Source organism: Coenobita brevimanus, chromosome 102 (assembly GCF_032717465.1).
Source record: "Coenobita brevimanus isolate Jiangsu-jjx chromosome 102, ASM3271746v2, whole genome shotgun sequence".
Classification (NCBI taxonomy): Eukaryota; Metazoa; Arthropoda; class Malacostraca; order Decapoda; family Coenobitidae; genus Coenobita; species Coenobita brevimanus.
The window spans coordinates 16331099-16356338 of NC_137055.1; the positions used below are offsets into that span (position 1 = coordinate 16331099).

The window sequence follows — 25240 nt, forward strand, 5'->3', positions numbered from 1 at the left end:
GAACATCAGAATCTGAAAATACACTCAGAATATACCCAAAGAATTCCATGAAGAATAATTAAGGTAAAGAAAAACAAAACAAAACAAAATTCAAAACAATGTGGTCCTATGTCGCCTAAATGTTACCGAAACAATAATGCAAACAACATATATTCGGTGATAAATGCCGTGTTTAGCAGGGTTATTAATATTTAACCTGTGGGTTGTGACTTACCACTCATGAGTTGGGTCTAGAGGGCTGGAATATACGTCATATGACTGAGATTTTCAACCTAGCACCACAGCGTTTCTGAAATGATCAACATCATGTAAATATGGCTTATTAAGCCAACCACCATTTCTAATCCCCACCGCCAAGGTTGAGCCTAGAAAGAAATGTAAGGTGGTTACCAGGAGATATATTCAAACGCTTCCTAATCACTTACCACATTGTTAACACCCATGTAAGGATCAATCTGATTAAAAAAATATATATTTGACGCTGCAATGGACTCTAAGGCCGACAACAGCGTAGGGAGGACCAGGTATGAAAATGTCTTGAAACTGGCATATAACACACAAATTATGGTACAATGTGCCAACTGTTACTTCACTCATCCTCACACAGGGCTATTTCGTGCTCAGGCAGCTGCCAGTTTTTCATCTTCTGGGAAATTTTTGACCACTATAACTTCAAAACCCTGGCAAGTGTTACATAAATATTTCATGAGTGGATTTATCGCACTCTTTTCAAGAAGTTAATGTGCATGTGAAACCATTATTCAGTGGTTACTCATCTGGCTTGGTTGCTGCACTGTAATAATTTTCGTGACTCCTCTGTGCCACAGCCAAAGGGTTAAATTACATGTTTCACTTTTCTTGAACAATGCATATTTGGCTGATCTGTGATGCAAACTCAATCTTGCTTTTCTCGAATCTCAGTTTTCTCTTTCTTTGAGTAATATGTATTGAGCCAGTTTCTGAGATAGAAGAGAATAAGAATTACAGGGGTAGCCAAGATGAAGAGCCAGAAAAGAAGAACATCAAGCATGATATACTGAAGGAGGTGGAGTTGCTTGCCAGCATACACAATGTGAGGAGACTTGTGGTGACGAACTGTATATTCCACCCACCATACCGCCCGCTGTGCAGGAGTCTCTGGCTGGTCCTTCACTGCGGCCGACACATGAGCCAGTCTCTCTTGATATCTGTATGTGATAGTAATCATTAGCAACGGTCAAACCCCTTTTTAGCCCCTTCATCTCGAGGCTTGATCTTAAAATGTGGAAAAAATTATGTTTGTGTAACATCAGCCAGTAATTAAGTAGACTGTAGCACCAGTCGAGCAGGGCAGTACTCCCGAGGTGGATGGAAAGCTGATGACAGGGAGTGCTGGAGCTCCCGTTTCATTAGCCCTCAGGACTAGTTCCTGACCATCCCCCTTTGCTGAACTTTTTCAGTGTCTCAGTTACACAGAGAGTAGGCCAGCATGCTCTCCAGTACAAATTTCTCTAACTATCTTCACCAAACTACATGCACAGTACACACTACACTTCCTATTCAAAATTTACCCAAAATGGCGTCGTTTTATCAAGCCTCGGAGTCCCCAGGGGGGGGGGACCATAAATGCCCCCACCATCTGCCCCTCTCCCGGTGACGACTCAAGGTGCCTGGAACCACTGTCTGACTCTCTTCTTCTTCATTTCTGCAACATTCGCGGCCTTTCCTCTAACTTTCGCTCTGTTGAGCACCACCTCTCCTCCTCTAAACCTCACCTTCTTTTTCTAACGGAGACTCAGCTGTCTGAGGCAACTGACAGCAAACCCTTTTCTGTATCCTCCTACTTTCTCTATACTCATTTCAAAGCCAAAGGTGGCTGTTGTGTATATATACGCAACGACTTATCTTGCTCTCGTGTTCCTGAACTTGATTCTTCTGAATTCTCCACACTCTGGCTTCGGCTTTCCTGTCACTCTCTGACTAAATATATCTGTGCTGTTTACTTATCCCCTAATTCTACTGACTATCAAAAATTCTTCTGCTATCTTACTTCTACGATGGAACACATTCTATCCATTTCTCCCTTCTCTGAAATCTCCATTCTTGGAGATTTCAATGTTCACCACCACCTTTGGCTCTCCTCTCCTTTCACGGATCCACCTGGTGAACAAGCCTACATCTTTTCTATCCTTAATGACCTAGAGCAGCTTGTACAGCACCCTACCCGTATCCCTGACCGCCTTGGAGAGAGCTCCAACATACTTGACCTCTTCCTCACAACTAATCCTTCTGCTTACTCTGTTAATCTTTTCTCTCCGTTGGGCTCCTCTTATCACAACCTTATTACCTTAACCTGTCCTATCACTCCGGTACGGCCTGTGGACCCTCCAGGGAAACGTCGTCTGTGGCATTTTGGAGCCGCAGACTGGGAGACCCTCAGGCAGTACTTCTTTGATTTTCCCTGGAATGATTATTGCTTCCATGGCCGTGAGCCATCTGAGTGTGCCTTGCGCATTACGGAGGTTATTCTCTCGGGCATGGAAGCATACATTCCTTTCTCATATCCTTTGACTAACGCAAGAAAGCCTTGGTTTAATCACGCTTGTTCTAATGCTGTCCGCAACAAGGAGAGGGCCTACAAAAGGTACCGGAGCCAACCCACCCCTGAATCACATCATCTTTACGTTTCTGCCCGGAATCGTGCTAAGTCTGTTCTTCGCTCTACTAAAAATAATTTCATCCATACTAAATGCTCTCAACTCTCCAACTCGAATTCTTCCCGCTCCTTCTGGCATCTTGCCAAAAATCTTTCTAACAACTTTACCTCATCATCCTTCCCTCCTCTTTTCTACTCTGATGGTTCTGTAGCTATTTCTTCTACTGATAAAGCAGATCTCTTCGCACAGAACTTTCTCCTCCAATTCTACCTTAGACGATTCCGGTGCTGTTCCTCCATCACTTCCCCCTCTGACTTCCTCATGGCTGACATTAAAATTTCTTCAGTTGATGTATTTTCTGCCATCACTGGCCTCAGTACTAACAAGGCATATGGGCCTGATGGGGTCCCTCCTGTTGTTCTCAAGAACTGTGCTTCTGTGCTTACACCCTGCCTAGGCAAACTCTTTCGTCTTTGTCTGTCAACTTGTACCTTTCCTTCTTGCTGGAAGTTTGCTCTCATTCAGCCAGTCCCAAATAAGGGTGACCACTCCCAACCCTCCAACTATCGTCCAATTGCTTTAACGTCCTGTATTTCAAAAGTTTTCGAGTCAATTCTTAATAGAAAAATTTTAAGGCATCTTTCCTATCACAACCTTCTTTCCGATCGTCAGTATGGGTTCCGTCAGGGACGCTCCACTGCCGATCTTCTCACCTACCTTTCAGACTCCTGGTCATCCTCTTTTCGGGACTTTGGCGAAAGCTTTGCCATTGCACTTGACATCTCAAAGGCTTTCGATCGAGTCTGGCATAAATCTTTAATTTCCAAACTGCCCTCCTACGGTTTCTATCCTTCTATCTGTGCCTTCATCGCTAGCTTCCTTTCTGGTCGTTCTATAGCTGCTGTTGTAGACGGCCATCGTTCTTCTAGATCTATCAACAGTGGTGTTCCTCAGGGCTCTGTCCTATCACCAACTCTCTTCCTTTTATTCATCAATGATCATCTAAGCTGTACATCTAACCCTATCCACTCATACGCTGATGACTCCACCCTTCACCTTTCCATTCGGTTCCCGCAACGCCCATCTCAACAGTTACTTCAACAAACAAGAGGTGAGGCTATGGCACACCTAATGTCTGACTTGGCTCGTATCTCTGACTGGGGTAAAAATAATCTTGTTGTTTTTAATGCATCAAAGACTCAGTTCTTACACCTTTCAACCTGACAAAATCTTCCACAGGTATACCCACTAATGTTTAATAATATTCAGCTTAATCCTGCATCATCCTTGAACATGCTTGGGGTTTCATTTACTCGGGACTTATCTTGGAAAGATCATATTACATCTCTTGTAAAATCTGCTTCCAAGAGATTGGGTGTGCTAAGCCGACTCCGCTCTTTCTTTACCCCTGCACAATTGTTGACTCTATACAGGGGTTTTATCCGCCCCTGTGTGGAGTACAACTCTCATGCGTGGGGAGGCTCCCCTCATACAGCTCTTCTCAATAGGGTGGAGTCAAAGGCTTTTCGTCTCATTAACTCTCCTCCTCTTACTGACTCCCTTCAACCTCTGTCTCTTCGCCGCACTGTTGCATCTTTATCTCTTTTCTATCGCTACTTTAATGGTCACTGCTCCTCTGAACTGTCTGCTTGCATTCCTCCACCTCTACGACGGGCGTGTAGCACCCGTCTGGCAGCAAACTCTCATCCTTTTTCTGTCCAGCTCTCTAATGCAAGAGTTAACCGTTACTCCCAGTCTTTCATTTATGCAACAGGTCAGCTCTGGAACTGTCTCCCTCTGTCTGTATTTCCTGCTGCCTATGATCTCCAGTCTTTCAAACGCAGTGTGTCCAGGCATCTCAAAATGATCGGATCTTGAATTTGAGTCTCTATTGTATTTTGTTTTTCTCTTGGAGGGAACTGTTACTGCGGGCTCATGGCCTTTGGTTCCTTCTTCCTCGCATAAAAAAAAAAAATTACTCTGACAAGTGTTTCCTACCACATGATGAATTTACTGAGATCTATTTTGCACTTAAATTTCTCTGCTTTTTATTACCAAGAAACAAGTAGGGATTTGGTTACATTTTCTTTCTTACAATTTATAAGTAATAAATTTGTTGCCTGATTACATCAGTGTTTCCCAGACTTTACTTTGGATTCTTTAACACAGTTAGGCCAGTGATGAATTTGCTGAATAATTCGTGTTTGTCAGTTAGCCGTTTTGCCTGTAGTGTGAATATTGTGAGCAGCATCATTATTATTAACGGTAAGAGATATATTTAAAAAAAAAAAAAAATCCAAAAGCAAAAATTTTGAGTGACCCTTTGGCATATGATGAAGTCCCCTTCCCCACCCTCATCTCCCTCCCCCCCCCCAAAAAAAAAGACCGCATGTTGCGTCGTGCCAGAAAAGCCATAGTGTGAACACTTACAAAAGAGATACTGACAAGAGCAAAAGACGTTAAGGGCCTTTTGGGGTGTGCCCGAGGCCATAAAAATATCCAAAGGAGTCATATCGCCTCGTTGCGTTGTACCAGAATATCCGTCGTACGGAGGACCACATAGAAAAGGTAAAAGATATCATCAGACTCCAAACGTAGAAGCTATTAAGAAATTTTTAGAGTCTGCACAAGCCAAAATTTCTGGAAACTATCCTAGTTTGCATTTTAGCTACTGTGAAGAAAAAGTGGCGCAAATCCATGGAGAAGCCGATGAAAAGCTGAGTCCTGTAGTTTGGCGACGGTAGAGAGACAAAAGCACTCCATTACACACACACACACACATATATATATATATACAGTATATATACAGTCATTACTCGCTTTACGATGGGGTTACGTCAGGTCATACCTTATCGTATACCGATTTTATTGTAAATCGGTACGTTGAAACCCATTATAAAAGGGGGGTTATGTCAACTCAACTTCCCAAAGTCACCTAACCAAGACTGAACCATAAATGATAACCCACTTTCATTCCTTCCTGTGTTGGTCCAAGTCGTCTCCAAGTCGTCCCTCCCAAGGCTGGGGGACAGCCTGTGCTTACAGGCACTAGTGGTCAACCTCTGATTCAGACATGAACAGGTTAGGGGGAGGGGAATCCGGCCCATACCTGCATCAACCTTAGCACTGGGACCCATACCTGCACCAACCATAGCACTGGGGCTTACACAGGCACTGACCTTACAACTGGGCACACAAATCCACAGAAGTAATCCCTTAATTCATGCAAACTTTTTTCACGTGATTTCGGTTATACAAATTTTTCGTACAATAATTAAAACAAAATTATTGTATTTAAATAAATAATATTAATATACGAGAGAAATAAATAAAATATAAAAATGCCTACCCGCTGCCAGTGCGCATACACGTGTGTGTGTGTGGGGGGGGGAGGTCTACCATGCACCACATAGTCAGTTTGAATCCAACAGTCAAACCATGCCTGACTGGCGAATCGTTATTTGTGGCTTATTTTTCGCTTTCCAGTGATTGCTTGCCTTGTTTGTCAACATGAGGCCTAAGTGTGGTGCTAGTGATGCATGTGGTAACACACCAAAACGGACTCGTATATTGATGTTGCTGACAGAGAAAGTTAAAGTGTTGGACAAACTTAGGGAAGGAATGTCGGCGACAATTCGCCATCAGGACTATTCCCCATCTTTTATTTACATACCAAGTTACTTAGCAAGTACAGTACACTATTTTTTTTACCCATATGAGTTATAAAATCCCCCTGAAAATTAGTTTTTAAAGTAGTAATTAATCAATGATAAGTATATTTATAGAATGACGGGGAATCGCCCAGGGTGCAAACTGTCCTGACGGGGAATCGTCCATGTCTTGACGGTGAATTGACTTGACGGGGAATTGTCTCGGAACCGTATGTTTGGGGTGAATGAGTCAACCGTTCATAAAATAAAGAAGACAGAACATAGCATACGGGAGGCAGTGAGGGCTAGTGCACCAGACTATGCTAAAGTGTCTCTACCTACGCCTGTGCTTGTCAGTTTTCAGTAAGTGTAAGGGATTACCGTACTGTAGTATGATGTTTGGCTGAGAGGTGACGATAACAAGGGGGCACACATGAACAAGTTGAAAAGACAGGGCTTTGAAGGGCTGGTGGGATCTGAACAATAACAATGCCTTCACGCTGGGGCCACCATCTTGCCTTAGACAAGCGACAGTCACCTTGCGTGTGCCTGGTGCTTCCTGATGGCAAAATCGTTATAGCGGGATATTTATCGAAATCGGATTTTGGGGTGAAACTTTTCTATTATCGCTGTAACAAATTATCGTAACCCGAAACATCGTAAAACGAGTAATGACTATATATATATATATATATATATATATATATATATATATATATATATATATATATATATATATATATATATATATATATATATATATATATATATATATGTGTGTGTGTGTGTGTGTGTGTGTGTGTATAATCTGAATAGGCTACATAAAAGAGCCATGTTGTTTGTTTGTCCTTCAGTCATGCCCAAACCAAGGGCCAGAGACCCTCAGACCCATAATATTTGGAATCAGGGTGACCCAAGGATGGTTCTAGGGGAGTCAAAATACAGATCTGGGTCATTTAAGGTCACTGGTAGAGCTTTCGCCTTTTTGGCCCGGACAACACCAGGTACCCCTGCAGCCCAATTTTTGGCATGGAGGCTCACATGACCCCCAGTTCGGACATGGTTATGTGAGGTTGACCTCGGAGGTCATTTGAGGTCACTTTGAAGGTTATTTGAGGTCACCGGTAATAGTAAGTGCGCACAAATACTATGCATTAGTCTGCGAAAGCCGAAGCAGAAAGTTCCTAGACCTCTTATAACCCCTCTTCAAAAGCATAACAGGGACAGTCAGGGAAAGTTCCGCATTACCCACTGTACGGAGCATTGGTGGTCGACGAATAGTCACGAAGCAGCAGCTTGACACCACATATCTGGTAACTGTGAGTGGTAGGGAGGGTGGCCGAGGGTGGAGGGTTTGGAGAGTTGATCACGTAACAGTATCAATATATGTTTACTGTCAATGGTATGTTTCTTTGCCTTCGTTTTCTAATGTTCGATAGGAATGATAGTTACAGAGACCGATCTTATAACTAGGACTTCCCATGTCATTCTGATTATGGAAAACGAGAATCCTGTTAATCGCACATAGGGCCTATTGTTTTTTTTTTTTTTTTCTATTATTACACACTACCCTACACTCTAAGTTCGAGATGAAAAAATACCAGAATAACACTGGAAATGTTTGCAGGCGGATATTTACAGTGGGATGACAGTGGATAAATAAAAAAAATTATAAGAATTTACATATATAGATAGATAGATAGATAGATGGATAGGTAGGTGGTAGATAATATAGTTTTGTTTTCGAGTCCACACAGTACATAAATATATGTCATATCGTTATGCATATCTCCTGGGGAAACGTCTCATGTTAAAGTCTAGGGGGAATGAAAGCATTCGAACTTGTCCGAATCCAGCAAACATCCATAAGTTTCGTGACAACACTAACTCTACAGATATCTACGCATTTTTTTTTTTTTTTTTTTTTCATAAAATACTAGCATCATTTTGTCATCTGTCCTTACCAAAGTAACTCAAACACACCGACCAAGTCATACATTGCACACCTACACGTGATACCCAGTCTATCACTAAGCCTTCCTCTGACTCCAATCCCCCGCCTCCCCCTCCTTCACACTCACAGTTACCAGACACATGAGGTCTGGCTGTCGCGTCACATTCACCCGTTTCACACCAGTGCTTGGGAGGTGGGTAATGCGGAACTTTCCGTGACTGTCCATGGTCTTTCTGGAGCAGCAGGAAAGATTGAACTAGAACAAATAGGATTAGTGTGTTCGCCTTTTTTTGCCCTAGCAATGCCAGGTACCCCTGCTAGTACGTACTACTGAAATTCTTGGTCTTTGTATATTGTATGTTCCATAAATTTTATAGCCGGCCATACCGGAGCACCCAAGAGGCTGAAAGTTGGGGTACAAGGATAACTCAGCATGAGGAAGGATACAGGCATGGTGGCGTTGGCCTCAAAGGCCGTTTAACATATATATATATATATATATATATATATATATATATATATATATATATATATATATACATACATACATACATACACACACACACACACAGGGCCATGTTAATAATATTTCTATTGAAACTAACGATTTGAGTGATTCAGGTTTTCGCTAGATCCAACAGAAACAGTTGTAAAGGTAAAAGAATTTTAACTGTACGAATGTGTCTGGGGTATTAAAATAGTATGATCTGCTTATCAGCCCAATAAAAACTGGCAATTATCTATAACATCAGGTTTGGAAAACGGCATGTAGGCTACATATTCAAAAGAGGAATTTTCTTGCAATCCCATAAGCCCCCATCAGTTCATTACTGCAACATTTGGAATACCTAAGTTATCCCTCCTGTATATCAAGCGACATGGTGAGTTATCATTCATCTATTTTAACTGGCCGGATGTTTGTGGCCTATTGTGGTTTATTTCTTGGCGTTTTGTTACAGAAAACGACTACAGATCCTTTCCACAGCCCTTCTTCGTGGCTGGTATAATATATTTGTTTTAATTTCTTGCATCATCTCAGCATTTATAAGAGAAATGAGTCTTTGGCCAAGTTAGCCTCACCTCAGTATTCAGATTGGAAAAATGACATATACCAAGAGGAAAGATTACAATCTCCAGATTGTAAGATTTGGCAGGACTCCCTCTATTTCCTATTTATGTGTGAAAAGAATACTGGCCCTAGGCAAATGACGCAAAAGCATATGTCCAGAGGTAGATGAAGCAAAGAGGAAGAAAGAGATCACTTGAGCGGTTAATAATGAGGAAAGAGGAGAATTATTACCAGTGCAAGGGTTATGAGGGGTAATGGCAGTAGTCAGCTACTTGACTCTCCTGGTAGAGTTATGCTTGAAGTAAGTTGAGTTGAATGTCGTGATTATGCAGGTGAAAAGAAATGAGCGATTTATTACTCCACAACATGAGCTGGCCTATGATACTAATTATTATACGAATTACACCTTAACACGAAATGAAAACCCATCGTGGCTATGCATTTAATAAATTCATTTATATTTGTCTGTCCTCTCGCATGATTACGGGAAAATATCGGTCCAAAATTTGTATAATGAATGACTGCCAACTGAAGAACGACTGATTAAATTTTGGGCAAAAGAGGTCATAGGTGAAAGACAAATTCAGCTCATGCGGCGTTGATTATATTTTGATCAAATTTGGTAGAAGGGTTGTGGAACAGTAACGGATAAAGTGTTGCCGTATTGAGAACAATTGGTCTGAGGTAGGATCATCAGGCAATATCAAAGGTTCGGTTTATCAAATCACTTAGATGCGACTTAGACCAAACTTGGTGGAACGTTTGGCTATCCCCAGATGAAGTAGTTCTGTTTTCAAACATTAAATTAAAAGTTATGGTCACAGGATAAGGTTAATTCGGACACTTTTCATAGAATGTGGACCAAACTTAGGGTGGACTTATGGTCTGGGATGGATGAAGCAATTTGAGTTTAAGAGCAATGCATCAAAGGTCATGATCACAGGACATGGTCACGGGTTTGGCCTTTGACCGAGTGTAAAACGTGGGCGTTGCACGCTCTGAAAGATGCTTCTCGTTTTATCTCTCTCGTTTGGAACCTAGAAAAAATACTTAAAAAAAAAAAAAATTATATCACATCTTACCGCTTGTGGCCTGCACAGCTTGTGACTAGGCTAATGTAATCAAGAATATGAATAAACCCTTGATATACATCCACACAGCACTGGAAAGCATAAAAAGAAAACAGAATGTGCTATATTCAAACTGATACACGGAAGTAACTGTACAGTCGGAGAAAGTTCTGCATTACCCACCTCTTGAAGCACTGGAGTGAGACGGCTGAGTGTGAAGCGGCAGCCAGATCTCATGTGTCTGGTAACTGTGTGTAAAGGACGGGGACGTGGGGGACTGGGGGCACAGGAGGGTTTGGTGATAGGTTGGGAATTACATGTAAGTCTGCAGTGTATGACTTGGATGGTGTGTTTGAGTTAATTTTGTACGGATAGATGACAATATGACGCTAACATTTTATTTAAGAAAAAAAATACGTAGATACCTGTAGAGTTAGTGTTATCAGGAAAGTTATGTAAGCTTGCTGGGTTCGGACAGAGGTTTGAATACTTTCATTCCTTCTCAACTTTAACCCGCCCCATCCCGTCCAATTTTTCCACCACTGACTCCCCCCAATCTCAACCAATTTTGGAAAAAAATATTCTTTGGTTCAAACCTCCGCTTTTGGTGAGAAACATAAAAAATTCAGAGAAATCACTCACCTGAGGTTTAAAATACTGATTACAGGTACCCCATACATTACTGGGTTTTCTATCAGGCTGGCTCCAAAGAAAATGAGTTCTGTGGGAGGGTAACTACTCCACACCACTCATAAATGGTATTTATTTATTTATTTGGTACAAATTTATATGTAGTACGAGAGTATATTAGTTTTCACACAGTAATACAGGCAATATAAGCATAGTTTCACTCACCAAACACATCAACATACCTGACCCTTTTTGGCAACATTACCTGATCATCATTTCTGACTGTTTCTTCCTCTGATGCTACATGAACTTTGTCCTCCACATTGTCATCGATTGGGGAATCACTCTTGCCTTGAATTTCGTACCATGGCATGACATGTCTTTACTGGCAAGGTCTCTGGTAACAGGTGAATTGCTGAGACAATGGCATACGAGGGAGGGGAGGTCATGTGGGGTAAGGCATTGTCCCTGTCTGGCATCTTGTAGAGGAAGGTGTCCCATGTATAAGTACCAATAATCACGCGCAAAATTTTAAAAGTCTGCAAATGACAGACGTTGCAATTGTGGCGTGTTTATATATGTCAACGGGACTCGCAGTGACAAAACATTCGGATGTATATTTACATCAACGGGACATGGCGGGTTAACGTGATACGTTTCCCCAAGAGATATTCATAACGATACAACATATATTTTGTGTTGACTCAAAAACAAGGCCACATATATATATATATATATATATATATATATATATATATGTGTGTGTATATAATTGTGTGTGTGTGTGTGTGTGTGTGTGTGTGTAAATTCTTATAAATTTCTTTAATAATTTATCCTCTGTCATCCCACTAGAAACATCTGCCTGCATACATTTCCAGTGTTATTCTGGTAATTATTCATCATAAACTCAGAGTCTAGGGTAGTGTGTAATAAAATAATAATATATATGAGCAATTAACAGACTCTTCATTTTCCTTCAGACAGAATGACATGGGTAGTCCTAGTTATAAGATCAGTCTCTGTAACTATCATTGCTATCGAACATTACAAAACGTAGGCAAAGAAGCATACCTCTGACAGTAAACATGTATTATACGAGTTATATGCAGTAATGAAGACAGACTCCGAGAACAATGTGATACCATACAAACAAAATACCGCGTTTGCACTTTGAGAATATGTCAGATGCGTTATCATTGGCTATTGAACTGTGACGTGAGCAACTCTCCAAACCCTCCCACCCCCTGCCACCCTCCCTCCCATTCACAGTTACCAGACATGTGGGGTCTGGCTGCTGCTTCGTGGTTATTCATCGACCACCAATGCTCCTAACAGTGGGTAATGCAGACCTTTCCCTGACTGTATATGCACACATCTTTATGAGAGGCATCTAACACTTAAGTTTGAAAACTCAAGTAAAGTTGCTAGTAGCAAGTACTCGTATTAGAAGTGAAACTCCTCTGTCATGGAGCTGATATAAATTATTTACCTCTTCCAGTTTTTATCCATATGAAGTCAGGAGTGATTTGTTGATAGTTGAGTGTATGTGTTTGGGGGAAATATTTACTTTCCATGTCAGTTACATTATGATTATTTGTGATTTTACTCTAGGCGTAAAATTAATACCAACACATTTAGGGTTAAACACTAACACTTTCACCTCTTGAAAAGAAAATTTATACCGTCTATGCGTCTCTTTGCCTGCAATCCCTCCTTCTGTTGTTGTGGCAAGTCTCACAACGATATGGGTGCTTCCAACCTGAGTTACAGATTATATTCCATGCGTAAATTGCAGCCAGATTCCCCCTGTGATGGGAGGGACACAATCTGGCCACACTATGGGGTGGTACTACTACTTAGCGTCCAGGTTGTGTTAGGAAGAATAGACCAGTTTCCTCTACTTGAGGAAATGAATAAAATACAATCTTAAAGCCTCATATAACAAAGCAGTGAGGGTAATTTTTCAATGTGAATGGTGTTTTTTATGATAGACAATTTAAAATCGGAAAAAATTAGCACACAAAAAAAGCTGGCGCCATGTTATGACGTCACTACCAAGGTGGCTGGTACTGCAGACGACACAGCCGATCCGTGTCAACACTACTTTACCATATGATGGCCACCGATCCTTCCTCAAAAGATGTAGTAAGTGTTTATTGTATCTTCATGCCTATTTGGCAAGCTAATAGCAACGTGCATTAATTCTAATAGATAAATAGATAAAGGCAAACTGAGACTTTAACGTGGAAATAGCTGAATAGATACGGTTTCCTTTCACCAGAGGAACACAAATCACTCACTGCCCGCCCTCACACCTGCCTCCCACCAGTATGTCCCTACCCACCACACTGCCACATCTATGCAGTCCTTCATCTGTTTTACATTGTGTATTATAATGAAAGGAAAACATAGGTATTTTTGGGTAGAAGCCACCAATATTAACCCGCGGCATCCCGTCGACGTGAATTAACGTCCACACGTTTTGTCACTGCCAATCCCATTGACGTTCATAAACGCGAATCAATTGCAAGGTCCCTAATTTGCACAATTTTATATTTTCGCGAGTGATTTTTGGTACGTATACATGGGACACCTTCCTCTACAAGATGCCAGGCAGGGACAATGCCTTACCCAGCATGACCTCCCCCCCCCCAGCACGCCATTGTCTCAGCAATTCACCTGTTACCAGCGACCTGGCCATGGCATGCCACGGTACGAAATTCAGGGCCAGTGATTCCCCAATCAATGACAATGTGGAGGACAAACTTTACATACCATTAGAGGAAGAAACAGTCAGAAATGATGATCAGGTAATGTCGTCAAAAAAGGTCAGGTATGTTGATGTGTTTCATGAGTGAAACAATGCTTATATTGCCTATATTACTGTGTGAAAACCAATATTCTCTCATACTACACATAAATTCGTACCAAATAAATAAATACCGTTTATGAGTGGTGTGGAATGGTTACACTCCCATAGAACTCGTTTCTTTGGAGCCAGCCTGATAGAAAACACAGTAAGGTGAGGAGGTACTGCTACCTGTTTCGAGTTAGCGATTCTTTATGATTTTTCGATGTTTCTCTCCAAAAGCGGACGTTTGAGCCAAAAAAAAAAAAATTCCAAAAATGGTCGGGACTGGGGGAAGTCAGTGGTGGAAAAGTGGTCGGGATGTGGCGGGTTACCGTTAAGTAACTTATTTTCTTGTACAGATTGGTTAAGAATAGGTTAGGTGAGGTTAGGTTGAGTAGATTAGTTTTATACGTAAGATTAAGCACAACCTACAAAATATGAGAAAAATAATTTCTACACAAAAATGGGTGGTTACTTCCCAAAACTTACCAAAACATATATAACAGTAGGCTGAGGCCTTGTTTGGATATATTATTTGTGCCATACATTTCAGAGTTGATTAGATCACTACTAGTAGTAACAGTAGCAGATAATGTTCTCTCATTTTTTCAGAGTCAGCCATGTCAGAAGGTATGCCTCCTTCCTGGTTATGTGGTGGCAGTCTACCAAAAGTAGACATACTGATGATAATTCAGTGTTATCAAGGACTCCGTCATCCAGCTATGAAACATGTTAAGTTGAAAAGGTGTGTTACTCAAGTTGGTAGCTGTAGGAACTGTATAATATGGGAAATCAACAGATTTTCAGGCTCCAGATGTAAAATTTTGACGACTTTATCAGTCTCTTTAATTTGGTACAGCAACTTTATCATGTTTGGCCTGTCTAACCACTACATGGTAGTGGCCAAAAAAAGGTTGCAAAGGAGATGGATGAATAGGTTTAGGGGAAGACAGAAGGAAACAGTTCCTGTGAGGAGTGTAGAGAGGTTGCGAGAGGAAGAGAAATAAGTAGAGTACAAGAGAATAGTGGAAGAACGATTGGGCAGGTATGAGTTAGAACGGATGGAAGAGGTGGAAGGAGTGTGCAAGATATTTAAGGAAGAACTATGTGCGGCATGTGAAGCAGTGTGTGGGGTGAGGAGAAGACGCAAGGGAGTGCAAAGGACATCATGGTGGAATGATGAAGTGAAGCAAGCTGTGGAACAAAAGAAGGTAGCTTATAGAGACTGGATGGGAAACAGGGGAATGGGAGACGTTGAGAAGCAGAAGAGAGAGTTATATGCAGAAGAGAAGAGAGAAGTGAAAAGGTTAGTAAGAGAGAGCAAGAGGAGAGCGGATGAAGAGTTTGGCAGAAATCTGAGTAAGAACTGGAGGGAATGCAAGAAACTGTTCTTGAAGGAAGTAAGGAAAGTATGACAGGATGATAAAGGAAGCAGTAGGGGAGTGAAAGATAAGAATGGCAGAATGTTCGTAGAGAAAGGAGAGGTAGTGAATAGATGGAGGGAACACTTTAAGGATTTACTGAACACTGAGAACGACAGTGCACTTTATTAAGATACTTAGATACTTTGATAAAAAAAAAAATCTCATTCTTATGTAAACTCAGTGTTTCAGGTGTGAGACTGTTAATTCACAGGCTTTATATACTTCAGTACTTGAAACTATAAAAAGAAAATAAGACACTAACCAAGCTACTCTGAGCTAACACTAACCTGTTACAGCACAACACGCCCACAAGCAATCACAGTCGTATCACAACACCATATCATGGTAATTTTGGGGAAGTATATAATAATATAATACATTAAGTACTTACATTAAAATGGTCTTCACAGCAGTAACAGTCGTATTCCAGCATGGGGAAGTCACGACGAGCAGACACCCACCACTACCTCCTTATTTTCTTATCTTTTGGGACACTTATAAAACGTTTACTTGGTGTTGCCTTCGTGGTGCTTTTGCACATTGGCGCAAAGCAATAGTAATAACGTCTGCTTGCCTGGGACATGTTTATAGGGATACAGTACAGACGTAAACACAATAAGCTGTCGATCAACTGGGCCGTGGCTCTGGTAAGCCACTATTCTGACGTCATGACCAATCACAGCGCGTTCCGTAGTCAAGTGATATTTTGGCATTAAAAACACTGTATTTATTTATTATATGATGCATATTTATGCTAAAAGACCATAAGTATATTGAAATTAAACATATTTTCCATTAAAAAATATATATAATACGTACGATTTTTGGACATGTGGAGAGAATGGAGAATGAAAGACTAAGAGGGTGTATGTAGGTGAGGTGGAGGGAGGGAGAGGGAGGGGTAGACCGAGGATGAGGTGGAGGGATGGAGTTGAGAGGTATATGAGGGAGGGGGGAGTGAGTTGGGGGGAGGGTAGTCAATTGGTGGGTGACAGAGTGACTTGGAGGCGTTTTGTCTGCGGCCACCCTTTGCGGGATTAGGGCGTCGGGCTACAGATAGATAGATAGATAGACGATTTTTGGTCTGAAGAAATTGGTCTATTCTGCCACCGTATTCCCTGCGTGTTGTAAAAGGCGACTAAAAGAGGTGAGGTGAGGGGAGTAGGGACTCCCTCCTCTGTTTTTTGGTTCCTAAAAAGAGACAGGCCATAGAAAGGGATGGGGGACTGAGTTACCCCCATACCCTGAAGATTGGGTATATGAATGTGCATGGATGTAGTACGATTAAGGTTAAAAGGGAGGAGATTGGGAGAATGTTTGTGAGACGAAAGTTGGATGTATTGGCTCTGAGTGAAACAAAGATGAAAGGGAAAGGTGAGTCTAAGTTTGGAAGTGTGAATGGAAGATTGTCAGGTGTTGATAGAGGAAGGACAAGAGAAGGTGTGGCCTTGTTAGTGAGCCCGGAAGTACAGCAGTGTGTAATTGAATGCAAGGAGGTGTCATCGAGACTAAGGTGGGTGAAAGCGAAATTTGAACGTGAGTTGTGGGTATTTGTGAGCGCATATGGGCCTGGTAGTGAAAAGGATGAAGAGAGGGAGTCTTTCTGGAATGATGTTGATGAGTGTTTGCAGAGTTTTAGAGCGAATGTGAAATGATGGGAGATCTGAATGCTAGAGTGGGAAATGTATCAGTTGAAGGTGTAGTTGGTATGCATGGTGTGCCTGGAAGAAATGAAAATGGGGAACGAATGATAGGGATGTGTGTTGAGCGAGAGATGGTGATTGGAAATACCATGTTTGAGAAGAAAGATATTTATAAGTATTCATGGGTGACCCAGGAGGGTGCAAGGGTTGTTGATGGAGCATTAATGGAATATGTAGTTGTGTTCAGGAATGTAATATGAAGATTGTTGGATGTGAGAGTTTTGAGAGGGGAGGGTGGAGGTATGTCTGACCACTATCTGGAGGAGGGAAAATTGAGAGTAGGCAAGAGATGGGTGAAAGCTAAGAGAGTTAGTGTGGCAGGGAGGTTTTGAAAGTGAATGAGTTGGATAAAAGAGTGAAAATGATAGAGTATCAGGAGAAATTGAAAGATGAATGGAATGCACTGAAAGATCAGGAGAATGGCAGTGTGGAGGAGGAATGGCAGTTGTTTAAGAGGGCTGCGATGGGGCATGCAGAAGAGGTGTGTGGTGTGAGACGAGTGGGTGGTGGTGTAAGAAAGGGAAGTGAATGGTGGTGTGAGGAAGTAAGTATGGCTGTGGCTGGGAAGAGACATACATATGAAGCATGGCTGCAGAGGAAGGATGAGGTGTCATATGAGAGGCATAAGGAAAAGAGGAATAGGGCGAGAAGGGCTGTGCGTGATGCTAAAGTGGCAGCAAACGAGAGGTGGGGTAGGCAGTTGACTGAGAATTTTCAACAGACTAAGAAAATGTTTTGGAAGAAGGTGAAAAGGGTGCAAAAGAGAGAGTCTTGTAGGAAGAGCGAGTAAAAGCAGAGGATGGAAGGATGTTAATTGAGATGGATGCAATAAAGAAGAGATGGGCAGTGTATTTTGAAAGACTGCTAAATGTGGAGGAGGAAAGGGAGGCTGAGATTGTGGCAGATGGAAGGGTGCAAGGAATAAATGTGTTAGGAGAGTTGAATGATTCTTTGATCATGATGGAGGAAGTGCAGGTGGCAATAAAGGAGATGAAAACAGGGAAAGCTGCAGGTATGGATGGGTGTGCTGTGGAATGCCCAAAAGGTGGTGGAGCGACTATTGTTGACTGGTTAGTAAGATTGTTGAATGTGTGCTTTGTGAAAGGTATGGTGCCAGTTGACTGGGCAAGTGCTTGTGTGGTCCTGTTGTATAAAGGTAAGGGTGATAAGTATGAATGTACTAGCTTTAGGGGTGTAAGTCTGTTGAGTGTTGTAGGTAAGGTGTATGGTAGAGTGTTAATTAAGAGTACAAAGGAAAGCAAACAGCAACAGACCTTATGGTCCTTTCGAAGCTGTTTGGTACAGAGTAGACTATGACTACAAGATCTAACTCTACATGCTAAAGGAAAAGGATAGTAAAGCAAGAAGGCTCCCCCCGCCTCCAAACCCTCCAGCCAAAACTGGCAAGAAAAAGTGAGAAAAACCACCACGCAGCATGGAAAAACTGACATGGAAATTGCATAGAAAAGACTGAAAAAGAAAACTACATTATATAATACATTATCTATAAGCTACCAGTATGAATAACCTGAAAGAGAAAATAGTAAAGTACAATGAGTAATCGAATAAATAAATAATTAATGCATGTTGCTGTACGGGTACGTTGAGTTGACGGGGCGTCTGTGGACACAGTGTGGAAATTGCACAGTGCACAGTGTGGATATTCAGGGGTGGTGTGGCAGCCTTGCCTGGCGCTATTAATGTAGGCAGCAGTCAATCAGGCCCCAGCTCCATTCATTCCACTGAGACTAGGAACTTTCCCATGCAGGACAAGCAAACAAGTCACCTCCTGAAGCAGTGACCCCTGGTATATTAAAAAAAATCCCGATGGTGGCCACGTAACTATCAGGGACCCTCAGTGATCCACAGCCCATCACAGGTCGAAAGTATGAGTAGTGACCGTTAACTCAGGGCTATCTGTGCATATCCTAGTCTGTGCATATACTATATTTGCATTTAATAAATTGATCCAGGCTCTAAAAAAACTAAAATAAAATAAAACAGAAAATCATACGTACACAAGTGCTTTATTCAGGAGTAAACATATTAAGCTGGGGGTTGGATGCCAAATACTTATCCAGGCGACCTTTAAAGGTTTGTACTGTATTACAATCTATTACGTTGGAGGGCAGTTTATTCCATATATTTACAGCTCCAGTGAAGAAGAAATGCTTAGCTTCATGCGACTGGAATCGTTTGCCAATTATTTTATGCCCATTGTCTCTAGTGTAGTTCGAGTATCAACTGTGAAGTATTTGTCGACAGCCATGTTATCATGTCCTTTGAATATCTTGAATACTTGAAATAAATCTCCTCTGTACCCTCGTTAGAGAGAGTACAGAGGGAGTGACTGGTGATGAGCAGTGAGGATTTAGGAGAGGGAGGGGATGCGTGGATCAGGTGTTTGCCGTGAGACAGGTATGTGAAAAGTATTTAGTGAAAGGTAAGGATGTGTTTTGGGCGTTCATGGATTTAGTGAAAGCCTATGATAGAACTGACAGGAAGGCTTTGTGGACTGTTTTAAGATTGTATGGACTTGATGGTAGGTTACTAAAAGGGGTGAAGAGTTTTTAGGTAAATAGTAGAGCGTGTGTAAGAATGGGAAATACTGTGAGTGATTGGTTTCCCATGAGAGTGGGGCAGCAGCACTGACGTGTGATGTCGCCTTCGTTGCTTAATATTTATATGGATGGTGTTGTAAGGGAGGTGAATGCAAGAGTGTTAGATGGAGATCTGAATCTGGTGAATGTTGATGGTAGAGAGTGGAATCTGAAGCAGCTGCTGTTTGCGGATGATACTGCACTGGTGGCTGATTCAGAGGAGAGACTGAGACAGTTGGTAGAGGAGTTTGGTAGGGTGTGTGAAAGGAGGAAATTGAAAGTAAATGAGAATAAGTTAAAGTGATGAAGTGTACGAGGTTGATATATGGTAGAAGGATGAATATAGTTTTAAATGGTTGAGGAGGTAGTGTTTTAAGTATTTTGGGTTACGTGTTGCTGTGGATGGAAGAACAGATGCTGAGGTGTAGTTTAGAATGAATGAAGTAGGAAAGGTGCTGGGAGGGATGAAAAAAGTGTTTAGATGTCATTTGCTTAGAACGGATGTAATGAGACGGCTATATGAGGGTGTCGTGGTACCGACTACATTATATGGGGCTGAAACATGGAATATGGGCGTAGCAGAGAGGAAAAGTTTGAATGTAATGGAGATTAGGTGTCTGAGGAGTATGTGTGGAGTGACGTGTATGGATTGAGTGAGAAATGATGAAGTGTGGAGAACTGGAGTTGTTCGGGTGATGGCTGATCGAGCTGAGCAGGTGTTGCGAGATGGTTTGGGCATATGGAGAGAATGGATAATGAGCAATTGGTGAAAAAGATAACTACATCTGATGTGAAAGGTGTAAGGCTGAGAGGAAGCCCACGAACTGGATGGAAGGACAGTGTGAAGAGAGCATTGGATGCGAGAGGGATGTCTGTTGAGCAAGGAAGAGTGGCTGTGCGTGACATAAATGACTGGAGAAAAACTGTGAATGAATAGATGATGACGCAGCCCTGAGGGGATATTCTCCCGCATTTGGTCTGATCAGTTGATCAGGTCAGGTATGGGTAAGGGGATGGGCCTATTATGATGTGGCAGGGGTAAACCAGCTCTGCTGTCAGGCCCTGCTGCGGATGTCACTGATTGCACTGCACAGTTGACCCTCGTGCGGTGTGGTGTGGTGAGGATCTGTTCCTTCTCCCCTTGGGGCTAAGATGGGAATGAATGTGTTTGAGTGGATAAGTTAATTGGTAGTGTACTGTCCTGTCTCGGCCACCTCCCTTTCCTTGGGGGAAGCAGCCTAGGTATGTAGATAGTAAATTTCTAATAAAATTAGCACCTCGAAGAAAAGAGAAAAGCCTCTTTATCACATGTTTTTATCAGCTACAAACCCGACTACTTTGGTAAGGGGAAAAAGAACACCTACGCTGGGTCTGTTGTGAGGGTGGTGATGGTGTCCACCAGGGAGTCTGAGGTGAGGTCTCGCCAGTTGAGGACCACACCATAACCTTTCCGGGCCATACGTGCAGCGTTACGGAACTGATCGAAGGCAACGGGGACCGCCAGCACAGGAACCCCGTGGTACTGTGCCTCCTGCATGCCCAGGTTACCGCAGTGTGACATGAACACCCGAGTCTGCTTGTGGCCTGAAATAACAGTTTACATTACCTAACCTATCTCAGAGCCACTGAACAAGGACAGCTTAATCAGACATTATCTAAAACATTGCTTGGACATGTGGATTGAGATAATAAATGAAGGAACAACATCCGGTCAACTGAGTCATGTTCTGGACAGGCTGTTTCTCACACTCAGACATAATATAAGAAACAGCTTGCCCTGTATGTTCTAGCAAAACTGAATTCTCTTTCATTATTTTTCTTTCCTTCAGATGAACTCAACTGACCCAGTGTGTATTCGGTTCTGTTCGAAACAAAATCAGGGTTTTAGTGTCAATGACCCTGTGACTTCTGAGAAACAAAAAGAAAAAGCAATATTAAGCCTCAGCCCTATTTCATACGAAATGAAGTGCAATTATCCCCAGAATCTTCACTTTGGTAGGCAATTAATATATGAATGACCTGGAATATTCATTAAGAGTTTGGTTTGTAAAAGGCACATATAAACGTATTTCTCCAGTTTTATCAAGTTTAATCAGTATACCGACTGTCCAAATGCAGGTGAATAAAAAAACAAAAAAAAAAAACTAATATAAAAGGTCCTTTATAAAAAATAATCCTCCCATTCTGGTGCACTGAAGAAAGCACTTGAAACACCTGAGAAGAAAAAAAGATTGATAGTTACCAAGAATGTCCTGTTGTGGCAGCCATTTCCTAGTGATGACGTTAGGTGGGAGATCCAGGTCATCACCCTCATACTTCCACACCACTCGCTGCGGCACCCGCCTGAACGCTTCTACCAGAGCTGCCTACACCAGGAACAACGACAACACGTCACCGATTTCAGATCGCACGGATCTAGACTCTTCAACAGTTAATATAAACTTGTGTTCACATTAGAGCTCGTAGCAAGGGATGACCATCCTAACAAAGACCGCACAGTAAACAAGTTATTCTGTATGGAGGAAACTGAAATATGGGATGAATGAGCGGCCTAGAAAGAATTGCCTGTTGCATACTGTCATACACACATTAATTGTACCCACCATTTATGGTTGCCTAACTCAATCAGTTTCGATTTATAATTACAGAGGACAAATACAGTAAACCACAACTCTCGTTGGGCATGATTTCATCCATCAATATAACTTTTATCTCCATTTGCCAACACACACACACACACACACACACACACACACACACACACACACACACACACACACACACTTGAACACCATTCTTCTAACCTTACATAATAGAATATAGGGTTTCTGACTGCAAAAGTGTCATTGCAATATAACCACAAGAAGTTCAATATTTTCGGACTGAGTTCTGTGACTTATAACGCTGGTCGAAATTATCTAACAAACCTTCGTAAAGAATGTCTTGAAGAGGAAGTTTTAGCTGTTATCGAACACAAGCTAGTTACGATACTAGATACTGTCACTTCGAAACAATTCATATTAGTTAATCTTAACGGTACCTCACACTCTTAATGTGAGCTTGGCACTCAGCTTGCTTTTGGCACATTTCACTATTGTCTACGATGACGTCTTTTTTATAACATTATTGCAGCCTTTAGGCGATTGAGTTACCTTAAGAAACGCCACTTGTTGGGAATGACTTACTAGAACCTGAAAATGCTGTGAAAGCCAAGTGCAGCAATGCATTGGCCATTCAAAAAATTCATTAGAGAGGCCAATTCATAATCAAGGATCATAAACCGGCTACTCTGCTAATATATATATATATATATATATATATATATATATATATATATATATATATATATATATATATATATATATATATACTGTATATGAGAAAGAGAGAGAGAAGGTAAACACACAGAAACAGAGCGGTTCTGATGAGGAGCCTACTTAAGTAATATATACTGTGCGTTGCGCAAAGCAGCTGCAACGTCCAATTGGGAGCCAAACATACATTTATTTGCACCTTGCTGTGGGAAGGACTCTAGTCCGCCCCTGGTGAGGCGCACTCTAAACATTGTTGCGTTTTATACTGTTCCTGTAGGATGACTGTGGTGTTAGCAACAACAGCTACAGCAGCAGTGCCGTTGAAAGTGCTTGCAAGCTTTTTTTTTATCAAGGCACGCTTCTCATGTAGGCGCGTAAATGTGTGTGTGTGTGTGTGTGTGTGTGTGTGTACAGTTTAGCAGATTATTGTTGCAATTTCATTATGAGATTTTCCACTTTTTTGTCCACGACAATTCAACTACTTCATGTTAGTGATACCAGCCCCTTTTTCATATCTACTTACTTTATCTTTGAAAATTAATTTACTCTGTGGCTAAGGCGATCCTGCTAATTTCTGAGTAATTATATATGTGATGTTTTCTTACTGTATACCTTTCTTTTAAAAAGGTGTTGGACTATATCACATAAATGATAGACTTTCATTCGATATGTGTTCCCGCAAAAAATCTCCAGATGCAATATTTTTGTACTGACCACAACTATATCTGTCCTATATGGAGTGATTCATCTGGTGAACATCTTTCCTGTCCCTAACACGTATGCTGTGCTTGCCTGTCGAATGCGACGTGTGTGATGCAACGGATTTTCATCAATAGACCTCTTTCACTACAAAAGGTTTCACAGAAATACCTAACATGCATTAATTTTTAAAAGTCCATTAACAGTTCCCCCCCCCTGCCAAAAAGAAATGCAAATAAATTAAAGCAGACAAGAGGGAAGACTGGATGCTGCTGTGCACGGGAACTATGAAATGAAACATCTTATCTTGCCCATCGGTTTATATTTTTAAACAGAAAGTGTTCACCACTGACCACTGCTCTAGACGATTCCGTCACTCCATGTACAGTCACCCGTGAAACGTATATACGTGCTTTAGTCCGTAAGGAAACGAATACAGGTCAAAAAATTATGTGCAGTTGTTTAAAGCACGGTGTAGGGAATCGGAAAAGAATTCTGAAAAAACACATCTCAACAGAGGGTATCAAAAGAGTAGATGAGATGGCTCCTTATCCATATGAGTGACCTTGCTGGATATGGTCCAGGCACACTTGACCCATTTCTTTTATCATTCTACGTACTTCTTCAGTTTATCTTCACTGTTGGGCTCATGAGATTACAACCTTATCTTAATAACCTGAATATCACCTCAGTAAGGTTTGTGGGCCAAAGAAGCGACACCTGTGTCACACTTTCACTTCAGAGTGGAATCCTCCCAGATATTGCATGTTCATAACTACATGAGTTTTTCATACCGAAGAGTACCGTTAAACACCATAACTTCGGACAGCGCCCAAACTTCGGACATTTTGCGAAAAAAATGTAATAATTCAAGTTTATTAGAAGAGAGTGTGATATTTGCAAAAAATAATGATATGGGTAGGTAGGGTAATCTTCAAAGATTATTATGTATAAGTTCTATTAAACTAGCTTGAATATATGTGAGTGAAAAAAAAATATATGAATCAAATGGAAAAATAATCGGCATTTTTTAACCCCGCAAAACTTTGTTCACACAGAACAAACAGTTTCAATTGTAAGAACGTGATTAGTGCGATTATATATGGAAAAGTGTTGTAAGTACTTAGCAGTAAACTATTTTAAAATATATACAAGAATAATCTTGCTATGACTGTTTTAATGAATATTTCTTTATTTTACACAATAAATTCCTAAATTCGGACAGACAAATTACTGGAAAAATACAGACTATAGGTGTTTTGTGTGTGTGTGTGTGTGTGTGTGTGTGTGTGTGTGTGTGTGTGTGTTTTACAAGCACAGGCCTATTAGGAAAGTGTGTGTGTGTGTGTAATTCACCAGGTCGGTCATGATCACTTGATGGTTGTGATCGCCAGCTTTTTACCCTCCCGGAAGGGAGCTGAGAGCTCATATAGTCCCATCTAAGGGCAAGGCTGTGACCTCCACACACACACACACACACACACACACACACACACACACACACACACACACCCATCCCCTTGCTCAAGGGGGACAGTAACCACCCACTTCATCAATGAAACTTTTCGCAACCTAAGCGAGGCGCGAACTCCCGTTCACCAGTTGGCAAGCGAGAACGTTACCACTGTGCCAGCGAGCGG

General features: G+C 41.5%; 1 protein-coding gene across 1 annotated transcript in view; it reads right to left on the reverse strand.

The window, feature by feature from the left end:
* Window positions 1-895: 895 nt before the first annotated feature.
* Window positions 896-25240, reverse strand: part of LOC145415398 (UDP-glucosyltransferase 2-like) — a 137021-nt gene continuing 112676 nt past the window's right edge. Inside the window, exons 4-6 of the mRNA XM_080284682.1 lie at window positions 21830-21953; window positions 20952-21171; window positions 896-1187 (exon numbers count right to left, since the gene is read on the reverse strand). Of these exons, the coding sequence (XP_080140808.1) occupies window positions 896-1187; window positions 20952-21171; window positions 21830-21953 (636 nt within the window). The remainder of the gene's footprint in view (window positions 1188-20951; window positions 21172-21829; window positions 21954-25240) is intronic.